Here is a 24,818-nt window from a genome sequence, read left to right on the forward strand (position 1 = left end):
GACCTGAACCCTGAGGGGAGAGTCTCGGGAAGAGAGACTCCAGATTTAGTGCTTCCTGGGTGCACAACGTGCCCTCTTCTCAGACCAATGGAAATGATTCTCCTCACCCTATCCTGGGTCCAACCATCCCACACACGACAGTAAGTACACCGCCCACTTCCCCAGCTGGAGACAAACACGAATCATCTCCACCTGCTACGTGTTGCAGGGGTGTCAGGTGTAAAGGGTCCCGGTTCAATGCTAGTGCTTCTCCTGCTCTGTTGGGCTCCTTTCTCAGTGTTCTGCATGCATCTTATATATGTGCAGGCGGCAAGGAGGTGCAGTAGAGACCAGGACCTCCAGGAGCATTACTCCCCTGATACAAGTCTTCACTGGGATTCCACTCCCTATTCCTCTTTCCTTTGGGGAAATTCACACCTGCGGAACCTGGGCTGGGCCATCGCTGTGTCAGCACCATCACCTGGGTCCTCATCAGGTCCTCACTGCCCCATCTGAGAGCAGGTGGTATCACCCCCATGGAGAACAGGAGGAAGCTGGGCCCAGGGTCCAGGAGAGTGGCCACAGCCCCCACCTGGGAAGGGCCATCCTGGGTGTAGCCTCCGGGTGCCTTGAGCCTCCTCCCTGATCCATGTTGAGTTGATTGGTCAGGAGAACACGGGGTATCCTGTTTCAGGAGGAAGTGAAGCAAGCATGTTGTTTCTGTAACACAACTCATCCTGGGCCCAGGGTGGTGGACCCACCTCCTTGGAGCCCAGGCCATGGGGCTGTCTGTTGCCACCTGCTGTCCTTTCCAATGTGGGGAGAGATGAGCACAGGTATGCCCTGCACCCAGGACCTGAGTCCCTTCTGGCAGGGCCTGTATTGGAGGTTCTTAGCTCCTCGCTTGACCCTGAGTTTGGTGGTTTTAAGCTGCTGCTCCTAGTTCTAACAAACGCCTTGAAGTTCACAGAGCTGCCTTCATACCAACTGGCACACAGCCTCCAGCTGGCTTGTTCCCAGGGCTTAGACCTCAGAGCACAGGGGTGTCTTGCGTCTGCAGAGGTCCATACTTAGAATACACCAGTTTTCTCAGGAAGATGCACTGCTGACACTGAATATCTAGCACCTGGTTACACTCAGATGCCTGAGGAGCTGGTCTGGACCCAGCCTCTCGGACAAGGACAATTGGTGAAGAGCACCTTGTACTGACCAGTGAGGCTCTCAAGCCACCTGTGCTGTTGCCCATCACCCTGCACATGGCCCCACACTGCTCAGCCTCCCCTGCTTAGCTCCGTCTGCTTCTGAAGGACATTGAAGCCAGTCTTGACTTTAAAGTACCTTTTCAAAAGAAACTTTTTGGGACTTCCCTGGTGGTCCAGTGGTAAAGAATCTGCCTGCCAATGCAGGGGGCACGGGTTTGATCCCTGGTCCGGGAAGATCCTACATGCTGCAGAGCAACTAAGCCCGTGCACCGCAACTTCTGAGCCCGCACCCTAGACCCGTGCTCTGCAAAAAGAGAAGCCACTGTGATGAGAAGCCCATGTACTCAATGAAGAATAGCACACTCGCTGCAACTGGAGAAAGCACCCCCTGCTCCCAGCAATGAAGACCCAGGGCAGTCAAATAAACAAACAAGGACACTGTTTCCCTAGTGAATGCCTAATGCTTCCCTAAGGTAATGCCTCCTAAGCCCCACTATCTACTGCCACCTTTGTTAGAAATGCATGTGGGCAGAGACTCCAGCAGGTAAGGTCCCTACAGGGCCGAGGTTCTGTATTTCTCTGTGGCTTTCACTTGTTACCTGTCCCGTGCTAACCCCCACCTGCCCCCTCCTGCGTCCCCTCAGCCCCACTCTCCCTGCACCAGGAGGAGGCTGCCCACACAGCAGCAGGGCCAGCCCCGGCTCCAGGCCCCTCCCCTGGCCTTGGCCTTGCTCCGGGGCTCTGTGGTGGCGGGGGTGGTACATGGTCAGCAGCCGGCTCTCCTCTTCTGGACGGAAGCCCTGGAGCTCGACAGCAACCTGTACCGCATCAGCCAGAATAAGGTCTTCTTCCGGGGCCAGCATGCTGGCCCACCTGGAGGAGGAGCAGGACCTGAGGATCACGGACATCATCATCGGCTTCCAGGCCTGCTGCTGGGGCTACCTGGCCAGGAGGTGAGTCCCGGGACACCCACCCCACCCAGCCTGATCTTCGCTCGGGGTCCGCAGCTATCCTGTGGTGGAGGGCAGTTAGGAAGCTGGGCCTGAGCACCCTCATGCTGTCAGATTCCCCCCGGGGAGGCCCACATGGCTTTCCCTGCCCCTGAGTTTCTGCCTGAGGTTTAAAGTAAGCAGGCAGCAGGGATGACTGGGCTTGGATTTTCCCTCCAGGAAAGCTCCTGCCTCCCACTGTTCCTCCCTGTGTCCCTTCTCTAGGGGTGACACCCAGAGCCGGCTGTCCCCAGAAGACCCCAAGCTCTGGAAAAGAGGCATCCTTGAGTCCCGGCAGCTCCAGTAAGGTCAGGAGCGGACTTGTGCTGGTCACGGGGCAGGGCAGCTGCCCGTGTGCCCCTTGACTCCGCTGTTGTCAGGAAGCATCTAACAGGAGGCTTCCTGTGTGCTGTTTGGGATCTGTCAGGAATCCTCTGTTCCTTACTAATTCCTGAATATTCAGGAGTTAAGGGGAAAGGCAAGCCTTTCCCAGGGCTGAGGAATCCATGCATCTCTTTTGTTAGTTTTTCAACACGATGATAAGTCCCCTCTTCTTTCTTATGAACCATATGGTAAAAGTGATTGTTTACAACTCTTTCTCTTTAATATGGATAACCTTATGTTTTATAAGTCTGGAATTTTAATCTTTATCTTTGCTGAGAATAACTACCTTGTAAGACAGTGTATATGCTCACACCATGTTGATTAAAACACCTTTGCTCCGTCAGAGCTTGGGTCCCTGTGTCTTTCTTACTCTCTCTCTCTCTCTCTCTCTCTCTCTCTCTCTATATATATATATATATATATATATATATATATATATTTTTTTTTTTTTTTTTTTTTTTTTTCTGTCTGACTCCCTAGAACGTGGAAGCCGGCTGCTTAACCCAGAGAATATTATCCTTCTTTCACTTTCTCATCGTCGACTCCAGACTCCCAGGTTCCCGTCCAATGGAGGACCAATAAGTGGTGCCCAAACAGGGACTCTAGTACACGTGGCAGATTTGGACGGAGTGATCCCAGAGGGCCTATTGAGGCCGTTAAGTACCAAGACAAGGGTCAATTGGCTCAAAGCCCCCTCACTATTTCTACGTTACTTAAGACCTACTGAATAATTATGCGGGGAGAAAAAAAAAACAAACAAACCTAAAAGGCAACTAGAAAAATTACTTCTTTATGAAAATACAAATCAGAAATGTCAAAAGGCTGTAGCCCCAATTCATGAGACTGAGACGATTTCTGATTATTTGAAGGCTTCTCACAATATAGGATCAGAGATTCAAAAATGCAAATGCTAGCTGAAACAATGGTTGCTGCCTTAGGAAAAGGAAAATAAAGGATGCTTTACATGTGGAGATAAGAAGCATTTAAAAAGGAACTGCCCTAAGAAAGCTAAAAAAAAAAAAAAAGAAGAAGAAGAAGAAGAAGAAAAACTTCCAAAAATCTGCCCTTGCTGCTGTAGAGAAATGCATTGGGCCAAAGAGTGTAAACCTAAGTTTGACATTAAAGGAAAACCTATTCTGGAAAATTCCAATCAGGAGACCCCCCCCCAGGTCCTCTTCAACAAAAACCAGGGACAAATTCCATCTTTTCCCTCAAACCCTCAACATCCAACAGTGCTGCCGTCGATATAACAGCCCTAAATGACTTTCTCCTTTACTCTCAAGCAGTCCCCTCTAAAATACCTACCGGACTTTTTGGGCCCCTGCCCCCACAAACCTTCGGTCTTTCACTTGGAGGATCTAGTTTGACTTAACAGGCAGGAAGGCCAGGTGTCTCCAAATGGAAAAAATAGGCTGCAAGTGTCAGACATTTTTATCTCTCTTAAGCGGCAGGAGGAAACAAACTGATATTTTTTTTTCCTTCTCTATACAAATTTAAAAGGAGGTTTCTCTTAAAATACTGTGTTGCCATAATGACACCTGGTTTCACTTAAAGTTAACTATTCTTAAACCCTGAGTTAACCAGTACATTTTTCTTATGGAAATGTTTGTCTTAAGTTATGTTAATATGCTATACATTTACCCCAGACTCTGTCTTTAAGTCAGTTCCGTGTAATGGCTCAGAACCTACTTGACAAACCAGTATGTTATACTTAGATACTGTTCCCCTAATCTATGTAAACAAAACTATTTGTATGGTAATCTGCCTTTCTTCAAGATTCATGTCAATCTTTTTATGGCCTGGGACAAGTCATCTGGTACCAAGATTATCCCAAAATACATCTTATGAATGAGGGGCCTGGTGCCATTCTAAATTTTAAGACATTCCTTTCTTTTCATTAACAGACTGCTAATGACTATATAATATCCAGCTGAAAACTAGCAGGAAAATACTCTTTCTGCCCCCTTCTGATGCCTATGTCAGAAGCTTTCTCTATCTCCTTTATACTTTAATAAAACTATTACAAATAAATCTCAATTTGAAAACACATTACAAACTTCTACCGATTTCCAATTAGCTTTTCTAGAATACTTTGGAGAAATTTCATTTCATTATCCTTCTGGTAAGCTGTGAAATTTCTTCAAAAACACTAAATTTATTATTTCTTGCATTTCTTTCATATAGATGGGACTAAAAACACCAGAGCTTCATTCTGGTCTCTTAAAGAATATAAAGTCTTTTACACTAAATTCCATTCTGCTCAACAAAATGAATTATATTCTCTTATTCAAGTTATATGCCTACATCCTCACACCATTAATATAGTCTCTGACTCTACATATTCAGTTTTTATATTAAAAAATATAAAAACTTCCACCATAAACTCCAATCAACCTATTATTCAACAACTCTTTTTCAAACTACAATCTGTTATTAAAAACCACACTTCTCCCATTTATGTTACACATACAATCTTTTTCTATTAAACATATTACAGGTATTCCTTATAATCCACAGGCACAAGGCATAGTCGAATGAGCACATCACACACTAAAGTTACAAGTAAAAAATTTAAAAAGGGGGAATACACAGGAACACGACTGTCTTCCTTATCTAGAGCAGACTTTACTAGATTCCAAAATAAGATATTTTCTGAACCTATAACTACTGTTAATACAGCTTTATTTGTTTTAAATTTTTTAAACTTGCCACAAGGAGATATCTTGACAAGAACAGAAATGCATTTCGAGGAACTGAAGGACACTTCTCTTCCTCTGCCCATTTGGTACCAAGATGGGTTAATGAAACAATGGAAATCTGAGAAACTAATCTTACAGGAAAAAAGGATATGCTTGTATTTCCCCAGATGGATGCAACGAACTCACATGGCTTCCTCTCAAAAGATTTGAGCCAAGTGGGCCCCTGACGTTCAAAATGGAGACAAAACTGGAAGAATCCCAGGAGGAAAAAAATTCCAATATGGGCCATGGCGACTGTAAAGATCTCCAAAAAGCGCCGCCCTTGGCGGCATCAACCCTATGACCTCCCCTCTTGGGGAGAGATAAAAACCCTTACTAATCAAGCTAAAAATTTGGTCTCTCAACAGGAAATGCCTTGAGTCCTGAATACATTTTCCTGGCAATGCTCAGCCCGCTAGCCTGTGCCTTCCAAACTTAACTGGGCTTACTTACCCAATCCCCCTTTATTATAGGTCATAAAATGGATGGAGAAAAGACCGATCATATCAACCAATGACTCCACCCATATGCCCCCTCCCTGGAATCCTCACACCCTGGGGAGGAGGGAAAAGTAATTAACATTTCTTTAGGCTATGAAGTCCTTCCACTGTGCATGGGCCCAGCAAAATTATGCATAAACGTTAGCTGACAAACTTGGGCTTTCGTCTTTCCTCCAAAAAAAGACTTTCAGACATTGCTGCCCTTTGTCTGTGAACCATGTTTACACTACGGAAACTTTAGGGAAAGAGTTAGGGAAAAAACAAAAAACATTACGTAAAAGGTTACTAATGAAACATTACCATGACAAAGGACTTCTTGGCTGGCTTGAGGGTGGAATAGCATCCACTCCTCCTCCTTGAATCGTCCTCGATAAACAAATTGGGCCTGAACAATGGGACATGTGGAAACTTGCTACCAGCACCGAAAAACTTGGAACTTAGACCGGACATTTTGCAGGGACCAGTCATAGTCATAGTAACTATTTATTTTGCTATAATCAGTTGTATTTTATACAGGCCTGTGTCCCGCTTCCTTTTGTTACAGCCATAAAAAATTTACAATTTAATAAGACTTTACGTTCTGTATCTTGTATTAATTGTCAATTTTGTGTTCCTCCTGTTCAATTCAATCATAGTGCCTACAACTGGGAACAAATCAAATTTCATTTACATGATAATGCCTCTCTGAATGTACAATTAGTGCAAAAGAAAATCTTTAAAAGTTTTTCTAAATGTCTGCCTCTTCCACTACTTTGGAAACTTTAGCTGAACAAATTATCCGGGCTAGACCCACGAAGATGGTTTTAAAGTATTACCCACAGCATCAGGTCTGGAACTGTAACTTTGGTGATTGTGTTGATAATTACATTTGTTGTTTATTGTCGCCTTTCTATAAGGTTGCTTAATACTGCTGCTGCTGCTGCTGCTAAGTCGCTTCTGTTGTGTCCAACTCTGTGCGACCCCATAGACAACAGCCCACCAGGTTCTGCCATCTCTGGGATTCTCCAGGTAAGAACACTGGAGTGGGTTGCCATTTCCTTCTCCAATGCATGAAAGTGAAAAGTGAATGTGAAGTCGCTCAGTCATGTCCGACTCTTCAGGACCCCATGGACTGCAGTCTACCAGGCTCCTCTATCCATGGGATTTTCCAGGCAAGAGTGTTGTAGTGGGGTGCCTACCACACTCAATTGGTCAGGACATTTATTTTTTTTTTTACAAATATAATAAAATAAGGGGAATTGTCAGGAAGCATTTAACAGGAGGCTTCCTGTGTGCTGTTTTGGATCTGTCAGGAATCCTCTGTTCCTTACTAATTCCTGAATATTCAGGAGTTAAGAGGAAAGGCAAGCCTTTCCTGGGACTGAGGAATCCAAGCATCTCCTTTGTTAGTTTTTCAACATGGTGATAAGTATCCTCTTCCTCCTTATGAACCATATGGTAAAAGTGATTGTTTACAACTCTCTCTCTTTAATATTGATTGCCTTATGTTTTGTAAGTCTGGAATTTTAATCTTTATCTTTGCTGAGAATAACTACCTTATAGGACAGTATATATGCCCACACCTGTTGATTAAAACACCTTTGCTCCATCAAAGCTTGGATCCCCATGTCTGTCTTTGTTTCTCTCTCTCTCTCTCTCTCTCTCTATATATATATATATATATATATATATTTATTTATTTATTTATTTATTTATTTATTTATTTATTTATTTATTTATTTATTTATTTATTTATTTCTGGCTGATTCCCTGGAATGTGAAAACCGACTGCATAACCCAGGGAATATAAGCCTCTTTCCTTCTTTCACTTTCTCATCGTCAACTCCAGACCACCAGGTTCCAGTCCAATAAAGGACCAAGACTCTGTGTCTGGGCTCTGGGGCGTCTGTCCTGGCCTGGGCCCTGAGCCCTGGGAACAGGGTGTCAAGTGAACGTTGGCACGATGTGAGCTGCTGACACTCTACCACCAAACACACGTCCCTGAGTCGCTGGAACAAAGAAGCCACATCTCCCCTCCTCTCAGCTCCCTTACCTACAAAACACAAGAGATACATAACAGTTGGCTTTAAGACCAAATTATGGTTGGCTGTCCTCATGGAATAATCTTCTGTCCCTCCCTCAGTCCTGGATGGTGGGGACCATAATGGCCCAGGGACACTTCCTGGGGTGAAGCAACCCTGGGGGAAGGGCAGGCAGGCCTCCATGGGCCATCCAGGTCCACTGCAGTCACTTCTGCCTGAGGCAACCCGAGAAGTTCACCAGCAGTCCAGCTGCAGGACTCTCAGACTGTGGGAACTTGATTCTCCATTTCTTCATCTGTGAAACAGAACCAGGACTCCTAGAGCTGGTGTGAGAGTTCAACAAGAAAGGCGTGAATGGTGTGAGCACAGCGCCTGGCACACACTGACCTCTCTGTCCTCAGAGGCTCTTTGCTCAGGAACCAAACAGGGGACAGGGCCAGCTCTCTCTTGTAGACGTCTCTGAGTTGCCAGGACACTGGTTTTCTGATAAAAGTCTTCCATTTGGAGAGAAAAAAATCTATTGTCAGGTGGAGATAAGCCAAGGTAGGTAGAAAAGGGCAGCGTGCTTTCAGCACTTCCCACGAACTTCTGCATCCACCGAATGGCAGTGACCACCAAGGCCGGCCCTCCTCATGTGGACTAAAGGCACTAGTTCCGTCCCTGCCAGCAGGGCTAAGTCTAGAGGGATCTGATCAAAAGGGATGGGGGGAAGGACATGGACAGAGTGGCTGAGGGGTGCCTTAGGCCCCACTTCCAGGTACCATGGGAGCAGAACAGGAAAGAGTGGATTCTACAGGCGAGGTCACGGAAGGCTTCTCAGAGGAAGCGATGCCAGATTTGGACTTTGCAGAAAGCATTTCTCCTGGTTGGATGCAGCAGGTGTCCCTGGCAGAAGAATGTGTGTGAGAGAATCTTAGAAGCCACATGAGCACAGCCCTCAGCAGCAGAGTATGACCAGTAGGCACTGACCAACTGGTGTGTTCTGGGACTGTACCACATGCTGGTGGCACGAAGGTGAATGAGGCAGGCAGGCTGGTGAGTGTGGGGTTGGGTGGGGGAGAAGATGGAAATATGGAGGAGTGATTTGCCAAGGGACTATGGTGTATTGGTGGCAGGTCTTCCTTCAAGGAGCCTGAGGCAGGGTGGACTGTGTCAAGACGGAAGTGGAATGTCAAGACTGGACTTGTTTCTCTAGGGTGAGCAGTTGGGTGGGAATAGCCCAGGGTGGGGCCTGGTGGGCAGGGTGTTTGTTTGACTTGAGTCACTCAGAAATAAGGGTTTTGCTTTCACTTTTGCTTCCCAGAGTATATCTGGGCTCAGAGGATGTATGTGGTCATTGCAGAGACGCAGAGCTGGCGGCTGCATCTGCACAGATGTGAACAACTGGATCTTGTTCACACTCGGAGAGAGGAAGGTTCCTGAGTAAGCAGGTGGGTAAGACCCCGCCCATTTCATCTTCCTATCCTCAGGACGATTGTCTGAGAAAAGGATGGTTGTCACTAACTGACAGAAGAAGAAAATGGAAGCTCAGAGAGGTGAGGTCATGGCCGAGGAGGCAGGTGAAGCAGGGGCAGAGCCTGGATGTGGGGCAGGCGTGTCTGAGGGCTTCCTCCCAGCCGAGGGCCCCTAAAGAGAGCAGAGGGAGGGCGGCACCCATTCAGGTGGGCTCAGCTCAGGACGTGGACCCCTGAGACATGAGCAGCAACCCCCAGAAGGAAGGTGTATGTTCCGGGTACTCAGCCATTTAGGAAATTAAAGGAAGTAGACAGGGTGGAGGAGGACAAGGGAGTCAGAGCTTCCCCTCCTATAACCTGGTCACCTTGATGCTTTCCCCAGGGAGCTAGGCTGGGGCTGATGGGAAAAAGGGGATTTTTTTCAGATACAAGGAATCAAGGTTTGTTGAAAAAAACGTGCCTTTGAATGCCAAGCTCACTGCCAGGTGCCGGGGGACACTGCGGCCTGGAGAGGGACAGGACACCAAGTGGGGAGTCGAAGGGTGTTGGCTTCCTGTGTTTGAAGAGCCCTCTGTTCAGGATGTCGGTGATGGGTGGTCCTGTGTGGGGAAGATGGCCCTGCTGGAAGAAGTGAAAAGGGCTCATTGCACAAGGTCCACATGTAATCCCGGTGTGGCAATATTAAGATAAAAAGGCAAACTCTGCAGACATCAGTATAACAGCCTTTTCTAAATCAAGCTTGAACATCTGGGGGTTCATGGTTCACGTACTGTTGAAGCCTGGCTTAGAGAATTTTGAACATTACTTTGCTAGCATGTGAGATGAGTGCAACTGTGCAGTAGTTTGAGCATTCTTTGGCATTGCCTTTCTGCCTGATTGGATGAAAACTGACCTTTTCCAGTCCTGTGGCCACTCCTGAGTTTCAGTACTTTCAGTTTTTTCTCTCTGGTTTACATTTGGATCTTTTTGAATGATCGATTGCTTAAGATCTTTAGTTTCTTCTCCATTCTCTTCCTCTTTGTCCCCCTTCTACCCTCCTTCCCCTTTCTAACTTTAACAGGGGAAGTGGGGTTGTGCTGTGTCATCAAGAAGCTGCTGGTTTCCTGTCCCCAGAAGGGGTCCACCCCTCATATTTTGGCCAGGCTGTGCCCAGGCGGGTGGAGGGTGCCCAGAGGTCCTGGACAGGAGGAGCAGCAGAGAACAGACAGGGCCCCTGATGATGTGGGTAGGGTTCTCAGACCTGGAGGAACTGAGCAAAAAGGAAACATGACCAGGAAAGAGTGACCTTCAAGAGGATCTGGAGAGGAACTGGAGCTGGCAGAGGGAGGCTAGGAACTGGGCCTCCAGGGAAAAGTAACCCGTCACATAGTGAGGCCAGTGGGGAAACACATTTCATGGGGAGGGGCAGCCTGTGCCAAGTGAGGCATTAGTCTCCTGCAGTAGGCCCTGTGGAGACAGAGAGTGTGAGGAAGACAGGAGCTGGGGTAGTCAGGAGGGTCTGGGTGCTAGGCTAGGGACTTTCTTAACGCCCCTTTCCCTTCCCAGGGAGCATGGCTGCAGGCACATGAGGGAGATGGTTGGGGAGAATCTGTTTGCCCATGAAGAGGGGAGGGATGCATGACTGGCCATGCAGCTGGGCAGGGACAGGCTTCTCCGGGGTCCTCCCCTCTCCCACCAACAGCCTTTCCAGAAAGGGACCGATCAGAACTAACAGAGGAGGACGCCCTGGACAGGAATCTAGCAGAGGAAGCACTATCAGCATCTACACCCATGTGAGGCCCCAGACAAGGATCAGGACCAGGCCAGGAATGGGAGAGAAGGACAGAAGATGAGTCCAGTGTTCAATGCATTTACAATTGTCTGTCGTCATCCAGGAGCCGGCCCTTCTGCCCGAGCCTGCCTCCTCTTTCTGACTTGACTCTCTTCTCATGTTTCATGATTTCAATAGGCTGGCCTGGCTCCTGGGGTCCTGCAGCTTCAGGGCAGAGAAGGAGGCAGGGGGCCAGCCAGCTCTCCTCTCCCATCCTCTTGAAGGAGGGCCTGCCCTTGTGAATTCTCTCCCATCCACATGACACTGCCTCCAGCCTTCACCACCAGGCACATCCCCTAAACACAAGCTGGTGGTCACTCTTCCTGAGGGGGAGCTGTGGGCATCGCAGAGGAGGGTGTAGAAGGAAAGATTCTAGGAGTGGAGCTTAGGTAAGGGGGTTTGGGGGGAGCTCTAAGGAAATGGGGTTGCTCTAGATTGGGTGCTGCAGAGAATATGGGGCAGCATTACCATGGGGTCTCAGTAACTCCATCAATGGAGAGGGGAGACCAGAGCGAGGATAAAGCTGTAATGGGTAAAGAAGGAGCAGTCATGCTTTTCAGCCAAGGGAGGGGGCGAGGTGTGGGTGAGGGCGCAGTGATGGGTGTCTGCTGTCTCCTCACTCCTGCTCTCAGGGTGACCCTGTGTGAGGCTGGAGTTCTGTGAGAGCCTTTACATCCAACAGGAGAAGAGCATCGCCCTGTTGTGACACCAGGCCAGCCTCGGGACGTCAGGGGTTCTTTCTTTCTCAATCCTTTATAAACATTCGTGTAAATAAACAGAGACGAATATACCCATAGACTTCAAGATTCCTCTTATTATTAAATTCAATTAACACAGAATATTTCCATCACATTCACTCTTCTTTGCACCATAGAAACAAAAGAAAGGCACCCGCTCAGATGTGACCAGCTCTTCACAGCCTCATGGATGCAGCCCTCCCAGGTCCTCTCTCCATGGGTTTCCCAGCAAGAGTCCTGGAGTGGGCAACCGTTTCTTCCTCCATGGGATCCTCCCTGCCCAGAGATCGATCCTATATCTCTTTCATCTTGCGTCCCCTGCATAATCACTAGCATTCTTTTTAACCTTTATGTCTCTCTTTTGGGCCACACTTTTCTAAAGTCCTCTCATTTGAATTTTATTATGAACTCATGACCTTCCACAGACTCAGCCTGTCTCAATGAAACATATTCATAGCAATCATTATCTTTTATTATTATTATTATTATTATATGTGGATGCCCCCTTATGACTACTTCTCCAATCATCTTCAAGAGCATCCTTGTCTTTGCAGGAGCAGAGATGCCAGTCTATGGAATTCATCTCCCTTGAAAGGGGTCTTCCTTCCTTTGAGGGGACGGAAGCCCAAGGGCGCACATGTGGGTAGGCAAGATGCTACTGGACAATATCTGTTGAAGGTCACAGTTCACTCTCATTATTCTGGTTTAGCTCTGTTTTCATGCCTACTTTTCTAGAGAACTAGGTTTCCCCAATACAAACATGTCTCCTACACTGACAATTGTCACAGCAGGAGTCACACATTTCTTCTTGGCATTTAATTCAACTGCCTCCATCATCTTCAAGGTGGTGTCACTAGAAACCTCCCCATTCTTGTGGGTTACTGACTACAATAAAGTGACTTCTGCTGTCTTAGAGTTAAAACAATCCAGTCCTAAGTGCATATGGTTAAATAGATCAATTTGTACACAGGGTTCTGCTCATTCCTTCCCAAGGAAAAGCTTCTTCTTTAGATAGCTAATTGATCTCTTTAAATGATTTTACTACATTGGGAGGTGGAATAGTGTGAGAATGTGTGCACAGGAGACAGGAACCTGGATTTGGATTCTGGCTCTTGACTAGCTGTGTGTCTTCAGCAAGTTACTTAATCTCTCAGAGCATCAGTTTCCTTTCTTATAGGATCATTGTGAGAACTAAAAGGAAATGAATTCATACCAAGCAACTGGGAAGGTGCCTGGTGCAAAGTGGGAAGTCATCAACCACAATCACTAATAAGTAGTAGGTGTTGTATTTTGCTTGTTCTTGACTTAAATTTGATAGTATTTATTTACTTCTTATTAGGAAAAAATAAAGCTTTCATTTATTTTTAAACTTTCTATTATACCTGTCCCCTTCTTCTCCTTATATTGTTATTCCACTAATTGCATATCCTCTGTTAGGAAGCTTTGTATTGTAAGCACTTTATTTACATCTTTGTTTCCTATGCTCTCCACTGGACCTACTATTTCTTGATTCCCAGCTTTGTAAACTGAGATATTAATCCTCCTCCTCCCTTCAGTGTTTCGGCTCCCAAGTTCTAGGCATGTATTTTGATTTTTAAATTAACAAGTACATTTATTTCACATATTTAAATACTCTGTTTCATTTTAAAAGATAAAGGTTATTTTATAATGACTATAAATAAAATAAAACTAAGATTTTGGAATCACTATATTATATATCTGTAAGTTATATCATATTATATATATTAATATAACTTCAGTTTTAAAACAGTCTCCAAAGGACTCGGACATAGATATTTTTACTTTAGATTTTTTAAAAAATCAAACAAAGGCGTTTACATTTTTTGTGATAATTTAATACTTTTTTTTTCATTTATTTTTATTAGTTGGGGGCTAATTACTTTACAATATTGTAGTGGTTTTTGCCATACATTGATATGAATCAGCCATGGATTTACATGTGTCCCCATCCTGAGCCCCCTCCCACCTCCCTCCCTATCCCAACCCTCTGGCTCATCCCAGTGCACCAGCCCTGAGCACTTGTCTCATGCATCCAACCTGGCCTGGTGATCTGTTTCACGCTTGATTATGTACATGTTTCAATGCTATTCTCTCAGATCATCCCACCGTCGCCTTCTCCGACACAGTTCAAAAGTCTGTTCTGTACATCTGTGTCTCTTTTTCTGTCTTGCATATAGGGTTGTCGTTATCATCTTTCTAAGGTCCATATATATGCGTTAGTATACTGTATTGGTATAAAAATATGGAATACTTCATGAATTTGCATGTCATCCTTGTGCAGGGGCCATGCTAATCTTCTCTGTATCATTCCAATTTTAGTATATGTGCTGCCAAAGTGAGCATTTAATACATTTTTTAAGAGCTAACTTGTACCACATAGCTGCACATGCTTCTCAGCTGTTCCATTCAGTTCTGATTAGTCACTCAGTCGTGTCCGACTCTTTGCGACCCCATGAACTGCAGCACACCAGGAATCCCTGTCCATCACCAACTCCCGGAGCCTACCCAAACTCATATCCATTGAGTTGGTGATGCCATCCAACCATCTCATCCTCTGTCATCCCCTTCTCCCCCTGTGCTTTAGTTTTTCCTGATGTTTCTAACTGGCTTCATCTTGACCCCTTGCACTGTTTCTCTTCAACATTTCCTCCATTTCTTTCCAACTGTGCATCATGTGATACCGAGTCCCCTGTCCCCACAGACTCTGGACTTCTTACCCCATTCTGGACTGGTTTCTCTCTAGGTCTGCTGCACACCCAGCTGGGATCCTTGGATTCCCTTCCCACTGGGTTGATGTTCCTGATTCCTGGATCCCACGTCTATCTCTCTCATGGGTATCCTTTACCTTCCTCCATAGTTAAACAAACACGTAATCTATGTTTTTTCCTGCATCTCATTCTCAAGTAACCTTCTAAATGTCTGGTGAAGAGTGAAGGCTGCTGTGAATATGGGATGGGATGTGGGGTTGTGAGCTTGTCCCCTGCTTTTCCCTTGGCCTCCCACTCATCTTGCTCCCTCTCTGGGGCTCTGCCCAGCAGACCATTCTTCTCTCCTGTGAACATGCTCCCTGTTTCTCTCCCTCTACTGAACTCCTCTTTATTCAGCTATCACTTCTCCATCCAGTGAGTCTTCAAATATTTGTTAAAGACTCTGGTCTCCTATTGCTCCCATGCTTGTTTTTATTAACAGCAGAGGGAGGAGAGGCAGGCTATGGGTTCTTGACCCAGTGAGTGGGGTGGAACCAGGGTACCAAGGGCAAGACTTCTGAACTTAGGTAAGTCAGGTAACATCTATGTGTCAGCTTCCTTATTTGTAAATGAGGATACAATGGTACACATCTCAAAAGCTAATGGAAAAATATATGAGGTACCATTGGTAAAGTTTCAGAGCCGATACCAATACAGAGCAACAATTACAAACACAAGTTGCTCTTATCAGTGAAAGTGAAAGTTGCTCAGTCATGTCTGACTCTTTGTGATCCCTTGAATTACATAGTACATGGAACTCTCCAGTCCAGAATACTGGAGTGGGTAGCTGTTCCCTTCTCCAGGGAATCTTCCCAACCCAGGGATCAAACCCACATCTCCTGAATTACAGGTGGATTCTTTACCCACTGAGCCACACGGAAAGCCCAAGTGAGGCTGTTTCCACTCGATTTTGAACCAGAGACCTTTTGAGTGTTAGGTGAAGATGGTAACCACTACACTACAGAAACCACACACTCTTATCAGTAGATGGCACTATACCAATATATACCTTTACCATCATTTCAGTCAAGTCTCAGGAGGAATAGTTGACAGATGCTCTTTTGCTTTCTTAAAAATCGTAGCTACACATCATCAACACTTGCTTTCCTTCCTCATCTCCCATTGCAAGTTAATCACATGCAGAACCAAAATAAATTATTTAATGATAAAGATATGATCTTTTTTTAGAAGAAAGACCACTAAGAATGCGTATATCTGAAAGGATGAACACCCTCATATATTATAAGTGTGAACATAAATTGCTACAGGTTCTTTGCATAGCATTTGGCTCTAGGTATGGAAATTTGTTAGGTGCAGATGCCATCTGATCTTAATTCTGCTTCTAGATATAGCTTAAGGATACAGTCTCAGATGTAGTTGAAGTTTTATACAAGGTGAATATTCTTTGCACTATTATTTACATAAAGGATTAGAAACTACATCAAGTCCAATATTCAGAAGGGGAAAGCAAGGAGGAAAGAAAACCTGCAGGTGTTCTCAGCCACTCAGAGCAGGGAGACAGGAATTGGGGCAGGGCTGGTGGGACTCCAGGCCCTTTTGGGAAAAAAGGCTCTTGCAGAAGCAAGGAGGACCTGGGCTGTGGGAGCTGTATCACCAGGAACTTTATCAAGGAGAGACTTGAGCACAGGGAGCTCATCATTTTGGAATGAAAAGAGTCATTTACCAATTAACATATATCCACAAATAAATATTTTTGTATATTATAGGCAGTAGAGCATAGTCATCACAAATGTGTGATTTGCATCAGTAAGACCCGGGTTCCAGTCCAAACTCTGGCACCAGCGTGAAAACTTGGACTGAGCTAAGTTTACATGACTTTCAGGAGCCAGCATGTCAAAGACACTGGATCAATATTATCATTAATATTAGTCATTACCCATTTGAAAACACAGGTGTCCCAACCTCACATCATTTCCAGAGTATCACCTCCTATCTGTTCTTCTAGCCTCTGGTTTGATTGTTCCTATAACTTCACAGATGGCTGTCTCCTGTCTGAGTATCTTCTCCTTTTGCCCCAACAGGAGAGCAGGACTCTGACTTGGCTTGGAAGGGGCTGTAAGAGGTGAATGACTTTGCTGAACTGTCATCCAGCACAGCACAGGAGACAGAGAACCACACTGGGCTAAGTCCCTGGAGGATCTGGTGGCTGACTGGGCAGCACCCACCAGAGAACTTGGCCCTCACTGCTCCCTGAAGCCACTGCACCCTCACAATGGAGCTCACAGTCTATTTCTCTTCCCCAGGGGTGAGGTCACACTTCCTTCCAGCCTGACGCAGACAAGGAGCTGATGGGAGGTCTCTGAGAGCCCCTGCTGCCAACATGAGCTCAGAAAACTTCGGACACTGCTCAGGTAGTCAGCTGCCTCTTATCTGGAAGGTTCCTACCTGTGACCCAGAATTGAGGGTGGTGTTTCCAGGCTGAGTTAAAGTCCAGAGGAATCAAGAATCATGAAGAGGATGGATAAGCATCCTTGAGCTTCCAAGAGAGACCAGGAGATTCCCCTCATCCCGGAGCCCCCCCACAGACTCCTTCCCGGCCCTCTGCTCAGGATCCATGACCAAGGTGCTGATTTCCTGCCTCTCCCAGCACCCAGCAAGTGATTCAGAACAGAAGCCAGGAGAGCACATGTGGAGCATGGACAGCAGACGGGAGGCCCCGAGGCCAGGCAGGCCTGGGAGAGAAGGGCCTCCAGCATCACTGGAGGTTCTCTTGCTCTCTGCCTTGGCTTAAACCTCCTGCTACTCCTAGACCCTGGGGCGTCACCACAGAAGCTGTTTCCTCTGGCTCTTGCCCAGCCACCTGCCCAGCTGCTCTGCAAGGGTCAGTGGGCCCTGCACTGAATCCTAGTCTGGACTTTGCTGCTTCCTACTTGCAGGGGAGGGGTGGTAGGGATCACATCTGGCTCCACCCCTCCTCCACCTGTTTGATCCCCTCCCCTGCCCATCCTAGAGTCTGTGGTCAGAAGCAGGAATCCTCTCACATAGTAGTTATACTCAATGGCGTGTGGTCCAAAAGTCTTTTTTAAAATTAGGTAACATGAGTTTGTAATGTTTTCTAAGTTTTGTGTCTACAACATTATATTTCTACTTCTATATACGCTACTGCATGCTCATCACCAAAACTGAGTTGCAAAGAACCCACATTGTGTGCTATAGAGTAGAATGAACAAATCACAGGAGTTTTCAATGTAAGGAGGATTCAAAGTCATGTCCAAGAAATGTCTGACACTTGACCTTGGCTTCAACCTCAGAGCTTTCGGCTCTGTGGCCTTCGGCTGTCCATACTCCTGTCTGAGTTTCATGTTCCTCTTCTGTGAAATAAGAAGAATGCCTCTTTCTGTGGGTTTACCAAGAAACACATTTTATATCAAGTCCCAGCCCACACACATATATAGCCTGGCCACCAATATCTTAGCTGCAATTTCATAACCTCCAGATCTCTGAAATCACACAAGGATTTTGATAATTCATTGGGGAGTAGTCTTACCCTGCAATGATCTCCGGCTATTTATAATCATTACATTCTTTACCCCATTTTACATGAGTATTCAATTGCTTCACTGCCCAAACATGAAAGCATTCATTTATAGGGTGCTGCCAGTCTATTCTGGAAGTGGTAACTAACAGATCACACTTGCTCTTTCTTCTCTTTGTGTGTGTCTGTTCAGTTGTTCAGTCATGTCCAACTCTTTGCAACCACATGGACGGCAGCCTGGCAGCCTCTCTATCCATGGGATTCTCCAAACAAGAATATTGGAGTGGCTTGTCATGCCCTCTTTCAAGGGATCTTCCTGGCTCAGGGATCAAACCTGCATCTCTTATATCTCCCGCATTGGTGGGCAGGTACTTTCCCACTAGAACACCCTGGGAATACACCTATGACATCAGTTTACCTGGGAATCCCACATAGGACCTCATTTCACCTAACCTCCTTACAAGCCTTATTTCAAAAAGGTCACCCGGGGATTAACTCTTCAATACAAACTGGGGGGTGGGGGGACAGTCCATCCATATCCCTAGGTGACCTCACCAAGAGCACCACAGGTGACTGCTGCTTAGCAAGATGAATTTTAACTACTTTATACTCATAATGTTTATGTTCCACCACAAATTCTTCTAATCTGATTCCCTTTTCTTTCATCTAGATATTGAGATCTTTTTTGAGGAGGTCGTTGAATGTCTCTGGGACATACTGGGCAGAAAGGAACTGCTCCACCTGCTGAATGAATTCCTGGAGAGAATTAAGACTGAGGCCACTTTGTCCAGGTAACCTGCCCAGGTGCACCAGGATGGTCACCCATGTCCCCGGCACCAGGCTAGCTTCTCCTGGCAGGCACACCTCCTCCAGGGAGGACCCGATTGTTGGGGTCTAGGATGTTCCTTCTCAAGATCCCATCAGGAATGTTTCCTCCATGTCATTTGCTGACAGTGAATGATCTTGGGTTGAGAAGAGCTGAAACCTGCAAGGAAGGCGCAGGTTATGTGACCTTGGACAAGTTACTGAACTACTGTCTGCTTTAGTTTCTTCATCTTTTCATTTTTATTGTGAGGACACTGAGATCATGCATGTAAAGTGCTTCCCATAATGACACAGTAAGGAATCAGTCAATTTTAACACTTGAAAAACTTATTGGAAAGAGACAGGGCCCAAGGATCTTCTTTCTGGTGATGAGAACCAAGCAGAATGTCCTTTGGGACAAGTTAGAAAACCCTGACACTGTCATCTGTATCCCTGGCTTCTGCCTACAGTCTTTCTGTTCCCCATGTTAGGAACTGTACCAACTCTGCAGGGTCCTGCTTGCCCATAAGGCAGAGAGGCTAGAGAGGAGCTGGAGGAGCTGGTGGTATCCTGCATCTAGCCCGGCCCAACTACTGAGACTTACAGGGCTTAAGACTTTGAATATCAGATCTGTCCTGTGTCCAATGGGAATAGCAATTCAGTCTGATGGATTATAGTGATGGCCTCAGAGGGAACTGCAGGGTCAGAGGTGGGAAACCAAGAGTAATCATCTTGTCCAAAGGACCAGGGAGGCCTGGACCAGGGTCAGACCCAGGGATCAGGGTGAAGCAGAGGGTCCAGGTTGGAGGACTATGAGGTAGGCTTGGGCAGCAGGACCGGGACTAGAGTGAGGAGAGTGGGCCTTAAGAACACAGAACCAAAGTGGCTGTGACCCTCGCGGAGGTCCTCTTAGTAGAGGGGGTAACATTTCTTCCCTCTCTGATGGGATCCCCTCATGCTGGGCTAGAGGGCCCTGGGTGACCGTGTCTGCACACCCTGCCTTGGACTTGGTTATCACTCAATCTGGGATCCTCTTCTAATCTACGTGGAGTCCCCCTGATAGTGGGGAGCCCGAGTGGCTCAGTGAGCCCTCCAGAGTCACAATGAGTGGCTGCGACTGTGTGTCATTTGAGGGATTCTGAGGAGCCTCACACATCCCCAAACAAGAGGAAATGCTTCCTCCACCAGCTGTGCAAGTGCCGGTCTCCTCAGGCTCAGGCATTCGGAAGGATATTTCCTCAAGTCCATTGTATCTTTAGAGGTTCCACAAAGTTGCACACGGCCTTGGGCTGCAGGCAGGTGAAGTTGTCGCCAGGTAAACTGTGAGTTAAGCTGGGGACCCCTGAGTGGTTGAGGGTGCTGGGTCATGGGTCAGGAGTCAGTGAGGTGAGCTGGAGAGTCCAAGGGAAACCAGGGCTCATAGCACATCTCCTGTTTCCCTTGTCAGCTGGGGCAGTGGGTAGACCCCTGTGACCTTCTACCGAGAAGGTCAAGGGCACAATGCTTAGGAGACAGCAGATGGCAGACCAAATGATTATAAGCTGCCTTCTAGCTCTGACTTTTGGGGTTTAAAAAATTCTAAGTCATAGAGACAGCCAATCTGCAAAGCGTAAGGGCACAGTGCCCAGGACTGGCCTTACTTTGACTTCAGTGGCAAATTTAGGGGATCCCCAAAACAACTCTCAGGTTCAAGAATTCCCTATAGAGTGGACAGGAATCACTGAAAGCTTCATGATCCCAGCTACAGTTTACTACAGAGAAGGAGAAAAGTGCCCACCAGTCAGAGGGCAGAATCTGGGCAGATTTCACAGACGAAGATTCCATTGTCCTCAGGACACGTACTGACCTGGATTCGGTGTGTGACAAGATGCACAGAGTACTGCCCATTAGGGACACTCACCTTGCTTAAAAGCCAGATTACCCTGACCTGTCATCTCCAGCCCCTCCTGGAGGTCAGACTCGTGCCCTGGTGTCCAGCTCTACCAGATGGCAGAACTGACACCATGAGACCCACAGGCCTTGGGCCACTCGTCACCTTGTCCAACTGACCGGTGGCCAAAGGCCCAGGCAGGCAAGGACATGCCTATCAGCTGGAATTCTAGGGGCTTAGGGATCACTTCCCAGTTGCCAAGGGCAAAGAACAGGGAGACTTCTCACTACACACCAAGGCCCTTGAATGAAGGTTTTCTCCTCCAGTGCTATGTGTCTTTGTGTATCTGTGGAGTTCCCACTCCAAAGACTATTTCAAAGTGATGCTGTTGACCCACCTGTGAGATGTCTTTACCACATACCTTTTCTCTGGCTAAGCCATATGACCTGTGGGATCCTCATTCCCCAACCAGGGATTGAGTCAAGCCCAGCAGTGGGAGTTCAGAGTTGTAACCTCTGGACCACCTGGGATTTCTCTCAAATACCTCTCTTAAGTTGCCAGTATCCTAAGGTGACTTTTGTTTACCTATTCCAAGTTTAGCTATGTCATGATGGAGCATCTATAAAGTATGAAACGTGTTTAATATTGAAAGAGAAAAATTTACATTTATAAAATTCTTTTCTAATTGATTGTAACATATCTGTATTTATGCGGAATAGATATTATGGAGCCAATTTTACAGACAAGCAAACTGCCTTTCTAATCCCTTGACCTTCATTATTACAGGAAAGATGCCAAGGAACTACACAAATATCTGAAGGAATTGAACAGAGCCTTGGTTGAGGAGGACCAGGAAAGACTCACCAAAGAGCAGCTGGACAGGAGGAGGTTTCTGATTAAGTTTCCTCGGGTGAAACGGCAGCTGGAGGAGTTCATAGGCAAGTTCCACGAGCTCGCAGACAAGGTTGACAAGGTGCATAAGGGATGTACCATCTCCAACGTGGTGGCCCACAGCACCGGTGCTGTGTCTAGTATTCTGACCATTGTTGGCCTGGCTCTGGCACCCGTGACAGCGGGGGCCAGTGTGGTGCTCTTGGCCACTGGGATAGGGTTTGGAGCAGCAGCGGCTGTGACCAGTGTGTCCACCACTATCATCGAACATGTGAAGAGGTCATCAGCAGAAACCGAAGCCAGTCACATGATGTCAAGTGTCGTCAAGAAATGGAAGGTTCTCCTAGAGGTACTCAAGGGCAACCCCCACATTGTTGACACAAGAGAGAAAGTCACAAAAGCTGTGCAATGCATTGAAATGAACATCCATGCCATGGAGACAGGCAATGTCAACCCTGAGTCTGCACCCAGTGCAAACATCTACATGAGCCCTGCGAGGATCTCAGTCCCAGCCATCCAGCACATAGAGGGGGGTTTCAAAGCCACAGCTTTAACAATAACCAAAGGAGCCCGGATTGCGGGCTTGGCCACTGCAGGGGTCTTCCTTCTGGTGGATGTGGGCTTCCTGGTGAAGGAGTCAAAGCACTTGCACTATGGTGCCAAGACAGTAGCAGCTGATAGCCTGAGGCAGCGGGCGTGGGAGTTGGAGAGGAAGTTGGAGGAGCTCACCCAGATCTATGAGAATCTGCAGGAGGACCTGATTTAGCCATCCCCAGAGCAGTGCAGGGTCCAGGGACATGTGAGGGGCTAACATGCAGAGGTACTTTGTTAGAGGGAAAGAGAGGGAGACCACATTAATGAAGCCGGGTGTTAGGAATTTGGCATTTCTGTGGTTGAGCACAGCAGTGCAGGGATGGATGTAGGTGATGGATGAGGAGAGGGAAGGAAGGGGCCTGGAGCCTGGATTAAGGGAGGAGGGGGCACCAGAGAATGAGAGGCGGGGAGAAGCGACTTTTTTTTCATACTAAGAACATTTTACTTTGTGTTAGAGTATAGCCGATTAACAATGTCGTGATAGTTTCAGGTGAACTGCAAAGCGACTCAGCCATACACACACATGCATCCATTTTCCCCCAAACTCCCCTCCCATCAGAAACCACTTCCTTTGGACTAAAGATGACCCTGGAGGCAGAATAAAGGGAGAGTCAGGTGAACTAGCAATAAAAGGCCCGGTATACAAACGGGGTGAAAATGGGATAAAGTCAGAGAGTTAGGATTGTTGGGATCCAGAAGGAATAGGGGCTCCTCTATCACCATCCCCAGGCTGTGATGTCCCAGCAAGAAGAGTCTTCCCCTGCTGGTGGTCTCTGGACATCTCCTCCACATCAACTCACCTGTGGCCCTAGCTGATGTATCTTAATAAGGCAGTGACTTCTTTTGTTTGTTTGTTGTATTGAAGGATAATTGATTTACAGTATTCTATTAATTTCAGGTATACAGCAAAGTGATTCAATCATACAGGTATCTATGTATTTATCTGGGCTTTGCAGGTGGTAAAGAATGTGTCTGCTAAGCAGGAGACACAGGTTTCATTCCTGGGTAGGGAAGATTCCCTGGAGGAGGAAATGACACCCCACTTCAATATTCTTGTCTGGGAAATCCCATAGACAGTGGAGCCTGGCCTGCTACAGTCCATGAGGTTGCAAAGAGTCAGACATGACAGAACATCTGAGCATGTGTATATCTATATTTTTTTTTTATTCATTTCCATTATAGCTTATTATAGTTCATTACAAGATATTGAATACTGTTCCTATGCTATTACAGTAGGCAAGCCCTTGTTTATCTGGTGTGTATCTGTTAATCCCATCTCCTAATTTATCTGTCCCCCCAAAGCTTTGGTAAAAATTTCCTTTTTCTGTGTCTATGAGTCTGTTTCTATTCATTTGTTCACTTGTATTATTTTCTGGATTCCACATATAAGTTCATATCACATATTTGTTTTTGTCTGACTTACTTCACTCAGAATAGTAATCTCTAGATCTATACATATTGTTACAGATAATATTATTTCATTATTCTTTAAGGCTGAGTAGTATTCCATGGTATGTCTACATGTACCACATTTGCTTTACTCATTAATCTGTCAACAGACATTTAGGTTAATATAATGTCTTGGCCGTTATGAATAGTACTGCTGTGAACATCAGGGTACATATATCTTTTCAAATTAGAGCTTTAATTTTTTCTAGATATATGCCCAGAAGCGGGATTGCTAAATCATACGGTAGCTCTATTTTTAGTTGTTTAAGAAAACTCCATGTAGTCTTCTATGGTGGCTGCACCAATTTACATTCCCACCAACAGTGGAGGAGGGTTCCCTTTTCTCCACGGCCTCAGAGCATTGTAGATATAGATGATGGCCCCTCTGATGCTGTAGGGGGATAACTTACTGTAGGGTGACTTACGTTTCTCTAATGATTAGTGATGTTGGGAATGTTCCATGTCCCTGTGGCCATCCGTGTGTCTGCATGGAGCATTGTCCGTGTGGATCCTCAGGCAGTGACTCTGATGACAAGGATGATGCTGACGTTGGTGACAGCACTGGTGACAGCACAGTGGGGGGAACAGGTGACACGTTGCCAGGTGCTCTTGGGTCCAGAGTGACTGAGAGATCAGGGACGTCTCCATGAAAGTCCAAGTGTAGAGTAGGAACAGAGGTTGAATCAAAAGAAAGAAAGAAGAAAGAAGGATGAAACAAGGAGGCAGAAACAGGCCAAGGAACTTTGCGGTGTGTGAGGAGATGAAACAGCCTGGGGCCAACAGACACGACTCTCTGACCCTCGCTTTCTTCTCCAGCTGGGGGTGAGGCTGAATAAGATATTTCAGGTTGCTCTGCTTCTCTTCACTTTGTGTTGTCTAGAATCTGGTTCAGTAAATATGAGCTGATTTACTGTGGCCTCCTTGCGTTGACTGATGGGTTCACCTGGGCTCCGGATGCCTGACTTCCTTCCCCGTGAGCCTGTCTCCAAGGTTCTCAGGGAGCGCGTCCTCCATAGCACCTCCTGCTGGGCTCCCATCCAATCATTTCCCTCAGACCCTGGAGCCCTGCAGGGCCCGTGGGACGCCCGGGCGAGCCCGTGTCATCTGACTTGGGCTGAGCACGGGGATACTC

At 46.5% G+C, this 24,818-nt stretch overlaps 1 protein-coding gene and 1 non-coding gene across 6 annotated transcripts; one reads left to right on the forward strand and one right to left on the reverse strand.

Moving 5' to 3' along the window:
* Window positions 1-9,127: 9,127 nt before the first annotated feature.
* Window positions 9,128-24,596, forward strand: LOC133043929 (apolipoprotein L3-like). 5 transcript variants are annotated; one of them, XM_061125365.1, is made up of 6 exons: window positions 9,128-9,243; window positions 12,369-12,492; window positions 12,992-13,090; window positions 16,847-16,954; window positions 18,749-18,869; window positions 21,539-24,596. In XM_061125365.1, the coding sequence occupies exons 4-6, from the start codon at window positions 16,924-16,926 to the stop codon at window positions 22,407-22,409; spliced, it is 1,023 nt and encodes a 340-aa protein (XP_060981348.1). In that variant the 5' UTR covers window positions 9,128-9,243; window positions 12,369-12,492; window positions 12,992-13,090; window positions 16,847-16,923; the 3' UTR covers window positions 22,410-24,596. The 5 variants fall into 5 exon arrangements, with proteins under 5 accessions (XP_060981348.1, XP_060981349.1, XP_060981350.1 ...); XM_061125366.1 differs by having other exon boundaries at window positions 12,369-12,457; XM_061125367.1 differs by having other exon boundaries at window positions 12,369-12,453.
* LOC133044133 (U6 spliceosomal RNA) lies at window positions 14,072-14,178 on the reverse strand. The gene has a single exon (XR_009689876.1). It is a non-coding gene; the product is annotated as a U6 spliceosomal RNA (small nuclear RNA).
* Window positions 24,597-24,818: the final 222 nt, after the last annotated feature.

The sequence above is a fragment of the Dama dama genome, chromosome 22 (assembly GCF_033118175.1).
Source record: "Dama dama isolate Ldn47 chromosome 22, ASM3311817v1, whole genome shotgun sequence".
In the NCBI taxonomy this organism is placed as follows: Eukaryota; Metazoa; Chordata; class Mammalia; order Artiodactyla; family Cervidae; genus Dama; species Dama dama.